Genomic DNA, 17,029 nt, shown 5'->3' with positions numbered 1-17,029 from the left:
CTCTGGGCTGACCTATCCCCTCCCTACCTCCCCACCTATACACTCCTCTCCACCTATCTTCTTTTCTCTCCATCTTCGGTCCGCCTCCCCCTCTCTCCCTATTTATTCCAGAGCCCTCACCCCATCCCCCTCTCTGAAGGAGGGTCTAGGCCCGAAACGTCAGCTTTTGTCCTCCTGAGATGCTGCTGGGCCTGCTGGGTTCATCCAGCCTCACATTTTATTATCTTCAATCATGCCCAACTGCTTTTTGTAGCTTAATTTAGTGACCACCTTGGAAGTATCTTGGTTTACATGACTATGCCAAGGAATATAAAGATGATGCTCCAACAGTACATTAGTGACTCCCACTCCAGCTCCAGCTCGTGATAAAAAGAAAGAGGTAGGCTGTTTGCTGATGATTGTGCAATGTTGAGTGTCATTTGCAACAACTCTGATTGTTTCAGTTGTACTATGTCTAAATGCAGCAAGACATGGACAAGGTTTGAGTTGGGCCCATAAATGTGAAGAAATATTCACATATACAAGTACCAGGTAATGGCCATCTCCAAGAAGAGAGTATTGAATTATCTCCATTTGGTTTCTCACAAGAAGCGTCAGATTACGTGCTTTTAAAAACTGCAGTAATCCTTCAACAATTTTTGGTTTTTTAAACATTTTTTCTATTTCAGTCCAAAATTTGAAACAGTAAAATACAAAGCCACTATTTTTTATGATGTTAATGTGACAAATGAAAAAAGATTATTCATGGGATGAACGTGTCGCTGGCAAAGCCGGCAATTTTTTGTTAATCCCAATTCACCCTCAGGAATGGTGGTAGCAAGCCACATTCTTAACTGCTGTAGTCCATGTGGCATCACTACAGAGTGCTGTATGGAATGTAGTTCCAGAATTTTGAAGCAGCGACATTGAAAGGAATGATATGGCTCCATGTCAGAGTAGCACGTGGCTTGGAGGGAAACTTTCAGATATTGGTCTTCCCGGACATCTAACTCTGTCTCTTGTTCTAATAGTAGAAGTCAAAGGTATAGACGGTGCAGTTTAATAAGGCTTGGTGAATTACTGCAAAGCACGTTGCATTTGTACAACCTATTGCCATTTTATGTCAGAGACAGAAGAAGTGAATGTTGAAGATAGTGGAGGGTTTGCTGATTATGAAGATTATTTTGCTTCGATGGTTATCGTCTGCAACGTTCTTGGAGCCACACTAATCCAGGCAAATGCCCATCACATGTGACTTGTGCCTGGTAGACATGAGATTTGTGGAGCTGGAGATCAAGTTATTCACTGCAGAATTCCCAGCCTCAAGTGATGGAAATGCCATTGGATATTAAAAGGAGGTGGCACCTGTGTGGCCTAAATATAACTTGCCACTTAAGAAACCAAGCCGGAATGTTGTCAAGTCGTGCTGAATGTGAGCCCAGGCTGTTTCCATTATGAGGAGTTGCAAATAGTACTAAACGCTGCATTCAACAGTGAGCATATTTGTTTATTAGCTAATGACAGTCTAAAAATAAATTAATTATACAGCTAAAGATTGCCAAACTTAAGGCACTGTTCTAAGAAAACCCTTTAGCTATGGCTTAGAACTCAAATAATTGGCTTCCAACAATATGCACTGTTCGTTATGCTAAATACGACTCTAACTGTTAAAGATTTTCTGGAATCCCATTGACTTTAAATTTGCGAAGGACCCTTGATACTGCTGTCCTGTGCTAAATGCTATCTTAGTACCACTCTCACCTCACGTTTGGAATTCAGTTCTTTTTCCATGTTTTGATCACAACTGTAATGTGGAATTGAGTGACGTGTAGTTATGGGACATCATTTTGCCACTAGTCACATTGCAGACAACTATCTGGATATGGACCTCATGAAAGCACTCACTTGCTTGATGTTTAAGTGTAGAGGCACAGGGGGTCACTTTCATGGTTTCAATTTGTTGCCAGGGCCCCTGGTGGTCTTGTGTTGCTTGGGTCTACTTAGCAATTTTCCACATTTTAGGGCAGATTCCAGTCTTGTAGCTTCAGTTGAAAAACTGGAACAGAGTTTCTTTATCATAAATCTTCAGCACTACAACTGAGATGTGTTCAGGGCTCATTTTCTTTAATATAGCTAGTTCCTACAGCTATTGCTCATTATTATGTAAAGTGAAGAGGAGGCAATGGCATAGTGGTATTATCATTAAGCTGTAAATCCAGAGACCTTGATAACATTCTGGGGACCAGAGTTCAAATCTCACCATTGTAGATGGTGGAATTTGAATCAAATGAAAATATCTGGCATCAAGAATCTAATGATGACCATGAATCCACTGTCAATTGTCAGGAAAAACTCACCTGGTTCACTTGTGTCCTTTAGGGAAAGAAACTGCCACACTTACCTGGTCTGGCCACATGTAACTTCAGACCCACGGTAATGTGGTTGACTCTGAACTGTCCTCTGGGCAATTAGAGGTGGGCATTAAATATTGCCTAGCCAGTAATGTGCTCATCCCATTAATGAATAAAAAGAACTGACTTGGCTGGAGAGAGACAGTGATGTTGGGGGCCTCGGGAGGAGCGGAAGAAGAATTCTGCCCGAGAGTAGTTTATGTCAATGGAGCGTTATTTTCCTTCTAGTTGTTTTATCAACTATTATAATTCACAACTAGATGCCAAAAGGGCCCAGTGGCTGTACAATCACAGGCTGCTTTCATATTTATGCAGTCCTTGGTAGCTTCAGTAGGTTGTTGCATATATTAACATTTCCATTTTTTAATCCACTTTCTCAGATCAAAAGAATACTCAGAGTCTCAGGTTCTCCATTTAACAAGTAGGAAGGCAAAAGCCTACATTTTAAATAGTTCATTTTCTAAAATGCAAAGCCAAGAATGAATTCTTACAGATACACTAAAACATGTATGCCAATTTTCACAGGAAGAGTTTTTTCCTTCATCCAGCATAAATATAAACCTTTGTCAATTTAGCATGTCAAAGTGGAAAATAGCTCCCACTTTGGTAAAAGGACATGTACCTCTTCACATTCAGCTCCATGAAACACAACAAGGCTATCACATTCTCTGCATTTTGACGGGGCTCGCAACTTTCGTAGCTTGTGTGTTTGTGCTGCCTTTGACATAACAGTATTGCGGAAAGGACCTGGAGAACTTGTCATCTCTGCCACAATCTCATTTAAACCTATGTCACAAGGACAAAAGCAGAGCACAAATTAGTTTATAGCAATCTTTCAATATTCGTAATTTGTGATATACAATTCAAGTTTCTTAGGTTGCACAGTTTTAGATCATCTATGCACTTGAATGATGAGGAGACTTCAGTATTGAGCTTTAAACCTCATTAATATGAAGGCTGTGTGATGAGAAAACTGTCAGATTAGCTGTGGCTGGTACAGCAGCTACCCTGAAAGCCAGGGTGCAGGGAATTAGGACATCAAAGCCTCAAGGATGGAAGAGATGAGGCATCAGACAGACAGATTACAGTGGTCCTTCGATGGGATAGCAGGAGTTTAATTTTCTTTTCATATGAGGCAAGAAAAGCTATCATTCAAGCTCAACATTCACACATTCCTGTTAGACAGCACCTTATTATCTTGTTTGAGGTTAGCAAATATGAGTGAGTGAGTGCTGGGGCATTTGAAAAATCAGATATGCATTCTGCATGACCAATGATGGACCTAATGTTCATACTCATTGGCACAAGTGTGTATGTCTTAACACAAGTATCTGGTCAGAGCAGTTTTTGAAAAATTCATTTACTGGATGTGAGCATTGCTAGCTAAGCCAGCATATGCTGGCCACCCATAATTGTCTGTGGTGGTGAGCTGCTTTCTTGAGTGATTGCATTCCTTGGAGTGCAAGAACAGCCCTAGGGTTGAAAGAAAGGTTAGAAGCAAATTAAAAAGTAGTAAGAAAAGGTGAGAGAACAAAGAGAGGGCTGTTGGGAAGTGAGTTCCAGGATTTTGAACTAGGGACACTGAAGGAGCAGTGATATACTTCCAAGCCAGGATAACATGAGATTTGAAAGGAAACTTGTACATGGTTGACATCATGGATTTGGAAGTTACTGTCAGAGGAGCCTTGGTGAGTTACTGCACTGCATCTTCTAGATGGTACACATTACTGCTATTATACATCAGTAGTGAAGAGAATGAATGTCATGGAAAGCAGCAAATTCCAGGTGTGAGTGGAGAATGACAGCCCTTGATATCAAGGTAGTACATGATTGATCATGGCATCAATAAGTCAAAGCAATCATAGGAATCAGGAGAAAAAAAATCTCCACGGGCTGCAGTCAAACTTAGCAAAAAGGAAGATGGTTGTGGTTGTTGGCAGTCAGTCAGTCAGTCAACTCAGATTCGACACATCACTGCAGGAGTTGCTCAGGGTAGAATACGAGGCAGAATATTACCATTTTCTCAGGAGTAATTAGGGGCCAGCATTTATTGTTGGCCAGCCAGCAATGCCCACAATCCACAAATGAATATTTTCATAAAGTGGAAGGTGGTGGATGGACTGCCAATCAAATGGGCTTTGTCAGGAATGGTGACCTCTTCTTAAGTGGCACCCATCCAGAGAAAAGAGTATTCCATCACACTCCTGACTTGCCTTGCAAATGTCAAAATAAATATTGGAGGGCAGGAGGAGTTAGCGAGTTTTGAAAAGATTTGTAGCTCAGGTTGAGGTTCTGGATGTGAGTTTGCTGGCTGAGCTGGAAGGTTGGTTTTTAGACGTTTCATCACCATTCTAGGTAACGTCATCAGTGATCCTCTGGTGAAGCGCTGGTGTTATGTCCTGCTTTCTATTTATCGGTTTAAGTTTCCTTGGGTTGGTGATGTCATTTCCTGCACTGGTGATACCATTTCCTGTTCTTTTTCTCAGAGGATGGTAGATAGGCTCCAAATCAATGTGTTTGTTGATGGAGTTCCGGTTGGAATGCCATGCTTCTAGGAATTCTTGTGCGTGTCGCTGTTTGGCTTGTCCTAGGATGGATGTGTTGTCCCAATCAAAGTGGTGTCCTTCCTTATCTGTATGTAAGGATACTAGCGATAGTGGATCATGTCTTTTTGTGGCTAGTTGATGTTCATGTATCCTGGTGGCTAGCTTTCTGCCTGTTTGTCCAATGTAGTGTTTGTCACAGTTCTTGCAAAGTATTTTGTAAATGATGTTCGTTTTGCTTGTCGTCTGTATAGGGTCTTTTAAGTTTTAAGGAGAAGAGTTATTCACCACAGCTTCCTAGCCTCTGATTTGGGTTTGTAGCCATAGCATTCAAGTCAGTTTCTGGTCAATGATAATCTCAAGATGTTAATAGTGGGGCAATTCAACCACAGTAACACCATTCAACCTCAAATAGGGATTGTACGTACAAACACATTTGTCACTGCAGTCAAAGCCTAGATGCTGTACCAGGTCTTACTGTATATGAATATGAGCTGCTTCAGTGTAGGAGGAGTCAGGTACTGCTGAACAGTGTCTAATTATCAGCAAACATCCCCACTTTTAACATTACAATGGAGGAAGGGTCATTGATGGAAGCAGCTGAAGATAGTGCAGCCTAGGACACTCCCTTAAAAGACCTGCTGCAATAATATTTTGGAACCAAGAGGATTGGCCTCCAACAACCACAATTCTCTTCCTCTGTGCAAGGTACAACTCTGACCAATGGAAGGTTCTCCTCAGATTCACAGGAACTCCTGCTCTTCGGTTTCTTGATGCCATGTCTGACAAAGGCAGCCTTGATGACCAGAGCACTCATACTCACCTCATCTCAGATGATCAACTCTTGTCCATCTCTAGACCAAGGCTGTAATGAGGTGTGGAGTTGAGTGGCAATAAACAGGTTATTGCTGCATAATTGTCACTTGATAGTACAAAAAAAAATAGTGTTTCCCCCCTCCCTCCCCCAACACTTTCCTTCACTTTGTTCATCAAAAGTAGACTAATAAAGGCAAAAACTGACCAGAGTGGACTGGTCCTGCTTTGTGTGGAGATCTCCACAAGGTCATGTAGATGCCAGTGTTATAGTTGTACTAGAATAGTTTGATTGTGGTGTGTTAGTTTTGGAGCACTTGACTTCATGCCCTTTCTAGAATGGTATCAGTCCACACAGCCTTTGCAGTATCCAAAGCCTTCAGTCATTTCTTGATACCACTTGAAGTGAACGGAACTTGAAGATCGTTATCCACAATGTTGGGGCCCTCACTTGGGACCAAGAGAGTCATCCACTTGGCACTCCTGACTGAAGATGGATGAGATTGCATCAGCTTCATTTTTTTCCCCACTGAGGAGCTGGGCTCCCATCATTGAGAGTGGGGATATTTGTGAAGTCTCTCTTTCTTATAAACTGTGTTACCACTATACATGCCTGGGTGGGTCAGGGCTGCAGAGCTTAGATTTGATCCATTGTTAAGCAGTCTATTCAATTATACTTTGGTTGTTTGGCAGACATGCACATTTTATATTCACTATATTGGACTTAGGAAGCTGAGAAATAAGAACTGGACGGCTGAATTTCTGGACCAACATAGCAAGGAAACTACCTGTTGTGTTTTTTTTGTGCTAACAGTTCGAGGGGTGGGAGTTGGCAGGAAAATAATGCAGAACCAGACAGCCTGCTAGTCATTTTATATAATCTGCTAAGACAAATGTAAGTAGTCTGTTTTGCTAATCTGTAAGACATGGTAGGATGTATGTAAAACTCAATTTGCAGTATATATGTTTCCAATACATTTTAAACTGACAGGCATAACTGAAAAAATGTGCTGTTTAGAAAATAAACATTGGTATAAAGCAGAATCTCATAACATCTACTGTTTGATTAAAATGCAAGAATCCAGCATGTAAACGTGGTAACTTGGAAATGAAATTAAAAATGTAATTACGTTATTGCTGATCACATTCTTCAATTCACCTGAAAAGAAAATTACAATATGCTTATAAATGAAAGACTGCTGCCAACCTAATGACGTGGAAAATGGCCAGAAAATTTAAGATAATCTGGATACACAAAATCAGACCAGACAAGTGTACATAGATCTCTCCCAAAGGATTATTTTGAAAACAGTTTTCTTTAAAACTGTACTGGTACAATAAGCATTAAAAACATGGAATTTTATGACACAAGGAGACCACTTGACACATTGTGCCTGTGTTTAGACTTTGAATCTGTCCAAATTCCATGCCCAACCTTTTCATCAGAATTCTGCAAATTAATCCTCAAGTGAATTTCCACTTGCCTTTGCAAATTACCACAAAATCTGATTCCATAATAATTTCAGATAGTGGTTTCCAGATCATAGTAACACTGTGTAGAGATAAGCTGTAGAACTGGTTGAACACAGCAGGCCAAGCAGCATCAGAGGAGCAGGAAAGCTGACATTTCGGGTCTAGATCCTTCTTCAGAAATGGGGGAGAGGAAGGGGATTCTGAAATAAATAGGGAGAGAGGGGGCGGTAAAGAGAAGATGGATAAAGGAGAAGATACGTGGAGAGGAGACAGACAAGTCAAAGAGGCGGGGTTGCAGCCAGTAAAAGGTGAGTGTCGGTGGGGAGTTACGGAGGGAGTCCAGGGAGGATGGACAGGTTAAGGAAGTGGGATAAGGCTATAGGTAGGAGATGGGGGTAGGGCTTGAGGCAGGAGGAGTGGATAGGTGGGAGGAAGGACAGGTTAGGGAGGTGGGGGACAAGCTGAGCTGGTTTTTGGATGCGGTCGGGGGCAGGGAGATTTTGAAGCTTGTGAAGTCCACATACTATTGGGGTGCAAGCGAAATAGGAGGTGCTGATCTTGCAACCTTCAGGTGGCATCATTGTGGCACTGGAGGCGGCCCACGATGGACATATTGTCCAAGGAGTGGCAGGGGAAGTTGAAATGGTTCCCGACTAGGAGGTGCAGTCGTTTGTCGCGAACCGATTGTAGGTGCTCCACAAAGCAGTCCCCAAGCCTCTGCTTGGTTTCCCCGATGTAGTGGAGGCTACATCAGGAACAGCAGGTACAGTATACCATATTAACAGATGTGCAGGTCAACATCTGTTTGATGTGGAAGGTGTTCTTGGGGCCTGGGATGGGGGTGAGAGGGGAGGTGTAGGGGCAGGTGTGGCACTTCCTGCGGTAGCAGGGAAAAGTGTCAGGGGTGGTAGGGCTAGTAGGGAGTGTGGAGCGAACAAGGAGTCACAAAGAGAGCGTGTTCCCTCTGGAAGGCAGATAAGGGTGGGGAGGGAAAATTGTCTTTGGTAGTGGGGTCATATTGCAGATGGCAGAAGTGCCGGAGGATGATATATTGAATCTGGAGGTTGGTGGGGTCGTACATGAGGATGAGGGGGATTCTGTTTTTGTTGTTATTGCGGGGAGATGGTGTGAGGGATGAGTTGTGGAAAATGTGAGAGACATGGTAGAGGGAGTTTTCAACCACTGTGGAGAGGAAATTGCAATCCTTGAAAAACAAGGGCATCTGGGTTGTTTGGGAGTGGAATGCCTCATCCTGGGAGCAGATGTGGCTGAGTTGGAGGAATTGGGAAAAGGGATGGCATTTTTGCAGGAAGGTGGGTTAGAGGAAGTGTATTCTAGGTAGCTGTGGGTGTTTGTAGGCTTGAAATGGATATCGGTTTCCAGGTGGTTGCTAGAATTGGATACAGAGGTTCAGGGATGAGAGAGGTATCAGAGATGGTCCAGGATGAACTTAAGGTTGGGGTGGAAGGTGTTGGTGAAATGGATGAACTGTTCAAGCCCCTCGTGGGAGCACGAGGTGGTGCCGATTCAGTCATGTAGCAGAGGAAGAGGTGGGGGATGGGGCCAGTGTAGCTTTGGAAGAGGGATTGTTCCACGTATCCTACAAAAAGGCAGGCATAGCTTGGGCCCATGAGAGTACCCATGGCCACCTATCTTGTCTGTAGGAAGTGGGAGGAATTGAAAAAGAAGTTGTCGAGGGTGAGGACGAGTTCAGCTAAGCAGATGAGGATGTCAGTGAAGGAGGACTAGTTGGGCCTGCAGGACAGGAAGAATCAGGGGGCCTTTAGGCCATCTGCATGGGGAATGCAGGTGTGTAGGGACTGAACGTCCATGGTAAAAATAAGGTGTTGGGGACCAGGGAATCGGAAGTTGCGGAGGTGGAGGCTGTGGGTGGTGTCATGGACATAGGTGGGGAGTTCCTGGACCAAGGGGGAGAAAATGGAGCCGAGATAATTGGAGTTAAGTTCGATGGGACAGGATTAGGCAGAGGCAAATGGGTCAACCAGGGTAGTCAGGTTTGTGGATTGTGGGAAGGAGATAGAAACGGGCAGTGCGGTGTTGGGGAGCAATGAGGTTGGTCCTACTATCTCACTTCCAATGTAGCTCCTTATAGATTTAAAAATCTATAACTTCTCATTGCTGACCCATTTATCAGAAGAAATAGCTTATTCTATTTACTCCAACAAACTTCTAATTTGGACAATTCTATTAGATCTTGTCAGCTTTGAAGCTTTAAGAAAAAGCCAGCTGCTCCAAAAGCACAATGCTAGGATACCAAAGAAAAGTCACATTGGACTCTCTCCAGATGTTCTATCAGACCTGCTGAGTTTCTCCATTACTTTGTTGCAATCCCAGTTTCTTAAATCACTAAGTAAAATCAACTCCTTAATCCCTGATGGCATCCTGGTAAACCTCTTTGTATGCTCGCCATTGAAAATATTTCTACAAAACATGGCCCACATAGTTCTCCACAGTGTTCCAGGTGATAGGAGCATGTAAAATAGCATGAGCGTGGTGGAACTAGATTATTAAGGAAGTTAGGGGAAGGAGAGAAAGAGGTGCTCCTTTGCTTTTGCTTTTCACAACCTTCAGCCTCCAGAAATTGATTCTTACTCTGCTAGAAGCAGCTATTTGGTGAGTATTTGCAACGTCACTAATGTTTATTCCACTTTTAAGGTTCACATGCAGATGGACATTAGCACCTCCTAGTAAAAGTTTAAAAATATCAAAACATAAGCAAATATAATGGAATTAAACAGTTGAGTTGTTAAATTAGAACTCTAAGAATAGCAGGACAGATGCTGTAACAGTTGCAGCATGACAGTGTTCCTACATACTTGTGTGATCCAAAGGGCTCTTGCACCGCCGTGGTAGTGTCCCCACCTCTCAGCCAAGAGACCTAGTTTCAAGTTGCACTCGCTTCAGAGGTGTGTAATGACATTTTTTAAACAGGTTGATTCAAAAAATTAATTGCTACACCATTGTGATCCAGATCAAACATGTTCACACTAAATGTTTGAAATCTGTGCTGCTTTAGCTCAAAGCTATGAATTGGAGATTGATCTGTAGACAAAGTGATGTACAAGGGAGGTGGTGTGATACTTGCATTCTTTGTATCAGGACACAATCACACCTCTTAGGATTGGTAAATGTTATGGGACAGTAAGGACAGGAGTCCAATTAAGGCAGATAAAGCAATACAGGGGCATCAGCCTTTACAACTGTCCAAGAAATGAAGAGCTTTCAACCTTAGGAAATAGAATAAACATTAGATGCAAGAGTGGGGGCTGAAGGGCAGATCAGCTAGCTGACTGTCTCAAGGAGACATTAAAGTGGAGATGGTAAGGAGAGAGATGGAAAGTTATAAGCCTAATTAGTATGTCCAGTCAATTGGTGTTGCCTGCCAGATGTCAGAATTCAGGACATCTGTTCAGAGAGAGAAAGGAACTTGCAGTAGAAGTGGAACGATCTAATTGCCATGGTCCATATATGGACCAACAGCATAGGCATGAAAAGGAGGTGGTTGTGCATCACCAGTATGAGGAATGAGGAGCCAAATTAAGAATTAAGAAGCTAAACCTCAAAAAAGTAGTAATTTCCGTATTACCACATGAATAAGTGCAATTCAGGTTTACTACCCTGAATAAATACAGCCACTGCTCTTCTCATCACTTTTGATCACAGAAGTTGCTCAGGTAAACTAGTTGTTGGGATGATATTCAGCTCATCCACTTCATAAAAAGCAGGCATAGTGCAAATCGGAGCAGAGAGATGAATGTCTAGAGAAGCTTCTGAAGATCAGAGGATCGGATAAGATATCAGATATTGTTCACTTGAGCTAACTTACCAAGCATTCTGAGCAAATGGAGATAGTCACAACAGAGTTGGACTACTCATTTAGCTGGAATGGATGACACTCTCTTAGCAAAGTATATTTTCTGCAGACAGCCTGTGTGCACACTCACACCAGTCAAACAAAGTCTACAATTTCACTCTGAAGACTTTGTTATAAATTTTGATATCAACTACTTCTGTGGGAGAAGTTTCCTACGGTCACTGCACCAGGCATAACCACATGAAAAGAAAAATTCTTGAAAGTAAGCATCGCAAGAGTGAGGAGAAAATGAGAAGACAGGAAATCCTGATTCAGTAATTCAATTACCTACAGTATTCTGTCTGATTTGCAGCAGAGGTTTCAGAATGCAGATCAATCTTAACAATCACCTTTGCTTCCTCTGAAACCGTATTAAACACTCCAGAAGAAGAAACTGTCAACCTCACTTTGAAGGACCAAGATGAATAGCACACCACCTTGGAAATGTAATTACTACCCTGAATAAATACAGCCACTGCTCTTCTCATCACTTTTGATCACAGAAGTTGCTCAGGTAAACTAGTTGTTGGGATGATATTCAGCTCATCCACTTCATAAAAAGCAGGCACTTACTAATGACAAAGATGGAGAATTTTATGAACTAGGAAACACTTCAGCATATTTTGAACGTTGCCTGAGTTGGTGGGCTTTTTCAGCATTCTTAAATTAAAACTTTTGTCTTTGTTTAACCTATCTCAGGATGACTATTTTTATGTAAGCTTGTGAAATATTATCCTTTATAAATAGATCTCAAAACATTAGAATGAAATAATGCCAATACAGAGCAACTTTATACATACCATTGTCTAATGGTGATGGTGGTTCCCTTTCATCTAAGTCATCTGCTGAAGACATGGTGCCTGTTGAGGGTGTTCGGGGTAGCCTTCGCTTGAAATCACCTGCATCAGTTAAAAACAACCATATTTATGCTTATTACAAAACTGGATCAAAATCAAACATAATTGTTTTAAGATGCAACTCATGTGAGCTTGAGCAGATGTATCAAAATGAGGTTTGAGAACCAACTTCATACATAGTAGGCTAATCTAACTGCAATCTAAGAACGGTGGTACAACAATCTATAGAAGCACCTAGAAAAGATAGTAAGAATTTATTTTTGTGTATTTTTTTTAAAAACATTAATCTAGATATTACACTTGTATTACCATTTCACTTCCAAGAACACCACCGCACACAGATCTAATTGTGGACATATTTGAGACAACCATTGTTGGAATAGTGGCTAAATTCCAACATTAAATTGCATAATAGTCAGGTTGAGTTTTGAGGCTTAACTTGCTTACTTGAGGCATCTTATTTTGGTTGCTAAGTGCAATTAAAGTTTAAATTATTGTTTCACTGCTTGATTACATGTAATTTCTTAATAAGTAGCCAAATTAAAGGTAACTTGTGGCGATTTACCCACAATATCCTGCAGCTCCTCATAACTGAATCGCCAAAGCTACACTAAATCTACACTAGTCCTGCTTTCGAATAATAGCCTTGCTTGTTCATCCATTTTAAAAATTGAGATTATCCACTTCAAATATCCGCCCAGACAGTGTATCCCACAGCCCCACCATCAAGAGCAAAAAAAAAGTTTTCCACAAAACCTCCTGCCTTTCACCTTAACATTATGCCCCCCGTGTTAGTGACACTCTGGCTAAGGGGAACAGCTGCTTTCTATTCATTCTGTTCATCCCTATCAAGCACCCTCTGAAGCTTCTCTGCTCCAATGAAAATAACCCTAGTTTATCCAACCTGTCTTCAAAACTGAAAAAAAATTTCAATTCTTGTCAACATCTTGCTAAATCTCCTCTGCAGCCCCTCTACAGCATTCACAACCTTCCTCTCGTGCAGAGACCAGAACTGCAAAGAGTACTTCAGCTGTGGCCTAACCAAATTCCTGAACAGCGACAGCATGGCCTCCTTGCCCTTATAATCTTTGCCTTGACTGATAAGGGCAAGCATTCCATATATCTTTTTAACTACCCTATTAACCTGCCCAAACACTCAGGGATTTGTGCACAAGCGTCCCAAGACTCTTCTGCTCCTGTGAGCTTCTTATTGACCTGCCATCCATTGTGTATGCATTTTGATAATTTTTCCAAAATACATCACCTCATATTTATCAGGGTTATGTTCCATCTACCACTGATCTGTCCAATCCATTTATATCCTCCTGCTGCCCAAGACCTTTTCCTCACTGTCAACGACCCAGCTAATCCGTGTAATTTCCAAACTTACTTATCGTCCCAAGCACGACTCATCTAGCACCAATCCCTGCGGTACGCTGATAGACATTGGCCTCCAGTTACATAAACAGCCTTTTATCACCACCTTTTGTCTCCTACCGCTTGGCCAAATTTCGCTGGATCCAACATTCTTTTGCCTTCATTATCAGTTTCTCATGTAGCATTTTGTCAAAGGCTTTGCTGAAATCCATATAAGCAACATTAACTGCACTGTTCTCATCTACAACGCTTGGTCACCTCTGAAAAATTTAACCAGATTTGGTAGACATGACCTCCTCCTGACAAAGCCATGTTGACTACTCCCTGATCAAACCTTTCTTCTCTAAAATGGAAATTAATTCTCTCCTTCAGAGTTTTATCCAATAGTTTTCCTACCATTGAATGCACATGTTAGCATGGATAGAGGACTGGTTAACCAATAGAAGACAGCAAATTAGGAGAAAAGGATCATTTTCTGTGAAGTGCCACAGGGATCAGTGGTGGGGCCACAATTATTTACAATATACATCAATGACTTAAGATTCTAGAAGTGAAGGTACTATCGCCAAGCTTGCAGGTGTCAAAACTAAGTTGTAAGGATGTCACAAATTGTCAACTGAGCGATACAGACAGGTTAAGGGAATGGACAAAAACTTGACAGGTGAAATGTAATGTGTAAAAGAGTAATGTATTACAATTTGACAAAAGGAAAGTTAAGTAGACTATTATTTAAATCGAGAAAGTCTACAGAAAGCTACAGAGGGATTTATGGGTCCTCGTGAATGGATCACAAATACCTGGCATGCAAATTCAGTAGTTAAAAAGGAAGGCAAATGACTTGTTGCCTTTATTTGAAAGGAATGGAGTATAAAAAAATAGGGAGGTCTTGCTAAAACTATAGAAGGCACTAATCATACCTCATCCAAATTCCACAACAGCTTTAGTCCCTTTAGCTAAGGAAAGTTATACTATCATTTGAGACAGTTCAGAAAAGGTTCACTGGGTTATTTCTGGGCATGGAGGGATTGTCAAATATTTTTGACTTCTAATCATTTGAGTTTAGAAGAATGAGAGAAGACATAGAACACACAGTGTTACAGCAGAGGAACAGACTCTTTGGCCCAAGATATTTGCATCAACCATGATGCCATTCTAAACTAATTCCATCTGCTTGCACATGGTCCATATACTTCCATTCCCTGCTTGTTCATATCTGTTCAAGTTCCTCTTAAACATTGGTATTGAGTTTACTTCTACCATCTCCCCCGGCAGCATGTTGTGAAAATGAGTGAAAACTTGTTTCACATCTCCTTTTGATTAGATTATATTCCCTATAGCGTCGAAACAGGTCCTTCGGCCCAACAAGTCCACACCGCCCCTTGAAGCATCCTACCCAGATCCATCCCCCTATAACACACAAACCCCTGAACACTGCGGGCAATTTAGCATGGCAAATCCACGTAGCTTGCACATCTTTGGACTGTGGGAAGAAACTGGAGCACCGGGAGGAGCAGACACAGGGAGAATGTGCAAACTCCACACAGATAGTCGCCTGAGGCTGGAATCAAACCCGGTCCCTGGCGCTGTGAGGCTGCAGTGCTAACCACTGAGCCACTGTGCCACTCCACACTAAGTACTGATGACAGTAACTGGTATGCTGGTTTCATTACAAAGTGATTCAAATGCAAGTGTAACTGTAACTGTAGAGTCTTGGTGAGACTGCATCTAGGGTTTGGTGCACAGATTTGATCTCGAGGGAGTCTGGAACAAGGGTCATATTCTCAGAAGTGGGCTCCCATTTAGGACAGAGGTGAGAAAGAACGTTCTTATGTGGTGGCCAGGATGAGCAATTCTTCATTGCAGAGGACTGTTGAGTCTGCTTAAGGATATTATATATACTTAAGCAGACTCAACAGTCCTCTGCAGTGAAGAATTGCTCATCCTAGCCACCACATAAGAATGAACATTTTCTCACCTCTGTCCTAAATGGGAGCCCTCTTCTTCTGAGAATATGACCTAAACGTTGATTCCTTGATCCAAAGTCTATGGGGATAACATACGAGAGTAGACTTGAGGATTTTCATATCAACTATGATCGTATTGAATGGTACAGCTTACTTGTTGGGCCCAAAGTCCCACTTCTACTCCTGCACCTTATGGTCGTTTAACATTCAAGAAGCTTGTCGCCTTCCAGAACAAATTAGCCCTGGATTTTGACCCAATCCACTGTCTTAGCCAAGGTGCACTGCACCACCTCCCATACGCATGAACTTTAGCACCCAGCAGGAGTATGGAATCACAATCATTTCTTCAACTCTCACACTGTCCGAATATGGAAATAATTGCCATCCCTTCTTCACCCTGGAGTCAAAACCACTCCGCTCCCTACAGGACAGCACTGTCACCATTTTGACTGTGTTTTGTTAAGGTAATGGCTCATCACCACTTAATAGGGTGAACAGGGATTGAAATAGCATGGGAGGGAGGGCATACAAGAGGAAGTGAGAAAACATGGAGAACTGATGTTGGAGAGAAAGGAACAGAAGAACAGAACATGAAGTCTCAGTTTTGTCCAATCCTAATTCTTGTATTTCATTTTAATTTAGTGATCACATGCAGAATACTACACTGACTTTATAAAGTATCTCTTCCCCAAAATACTTGAATGCCAAGGTGATCTGTTAGTGCTTGTTATTGATTGAGCACAGAAGGCAAATTAACCCTAACACTCATCTATTCAGCGTACTCATTAAATGAAAACAGAGGAAAACTTTCATCACAGATTTTCTGTTTTAGCATTATTTCTCAATACTGTTAGCAACTAAAGAAGTAGCCCTTTTATTCATTAATTTTTGTAACATCCAACTTCGAAGACTTTTTAGAATTTAAAACAGATTGACAAAATCCAAGTTAAAAAATAGCACAATGTCTCCGCTAGCAAATAGGCAATAAAAGTAAGTCACCATAGTCCTACCAGACAATAGGGTTGGTCTTTCATTACAGACAGATAACTGGTGGTGGTTTAACTGGAGGGTCGCTATGCCTCAGGTGAGGGAACAGATTGAAAAGGAGAATCCTTAATGGTATCCTTAGTGTGGGAAGTGAACTCATGCTGTTGGCATCACCCTGCATTGCAAACTAGCCAACTGAGCTAACCGAAGCCCAAATAGATAATACTAACTGATTGAGATAAAAGTGCGCTCAAAAAAAATCTAAAACCAACAAACTCAAGATCACCTAGAATGTAATATTTGCAATAAAAGCTCTTGGTTACACACCTGGACTAGCAGAGGGTGAATCCATAGATCGTGATTCGCTGCTTCCTCCTCCACTTTCTGAATCACTGTACATTCCACTCCCCTGAGTGCCTGAGGACCAAGCTCTAAATGGCGCATGATTCCGGACTGTTGCAAAAAAAAAAAGCAACTTTGGCAATGGTATACAACTAATAATATTACCTAATTCAGTCATATCCATGACACAACAGATCATTCCATAAACCAAAAGAAAAGCTAAACCCATGGTAATATTGAAACTGAAAGAAATGTAGTAACTTTGAACTACAGAATTCGGTGGCATAAAAGATGATGGACAATTGATATTTTACTCCATGAAACCTAATCGAATGCTGGCTGTTGATCAGACCTTGAGTGAAAAAAAGGGACAAAAATCTGACACAGATTCCATGTGGAGCGCTTACTT

At 41.6% G+C, this 17,029-nt stretch overlaps 1 protein-coding gene across 2 annotated transcripts in view; it reads right to left on the bottom strand.

Moving 5' to 3' along the window:
- Window positions 1-17,029, bottom strand: part of LOC125456155 (rho GTPase-activating protein 29-like) — a 113,554-nt gene that overhangs the window by 21,282 nt on the left and 75,243 nt on the right. For both annotated transcript variants that reach the window (XM_048538943.2, XM_059648064.1), the window contains exons 15-17: window positions 16,606-16,731; window positions 11,894-11,992; window positions 3,013-3,176 (exon numbers count right to left, since the gene is read on the bottom strand). In XM_048538943.2, the coding sequence (XP_048394900.2) occupies window positions 3,013-3,176; window positions 11,894-11,992; window positions 16,606-16,731 (389 nt within the window). The remainder of the gene's footprint in view (window positions 1-3,012; window positions 3,177-11,893; window positions 11,993-16,605; window positions 16,732-17,029) is intronic.

This window comes from Stegostoma tigrinum, chromosome 8 (genome assembly GCF_030684315.1).
Source record: "Stegostoma tigrinum isolate sSteTig4 chromosome 8, sSteTig4.hap1, whole genome shotgun sequence".
In the NCBI taxonomy this organism is placed as follows: Eukaryota; Metazoa; Chordata; class Chondrichthyes; order Orectolobiformes; family Stegostomatidae; genus Stegostoma; species Stegostoma tigrinum.
This window is presented reverse-complemented; position numbering and strand designations above follow the sequence as displayed.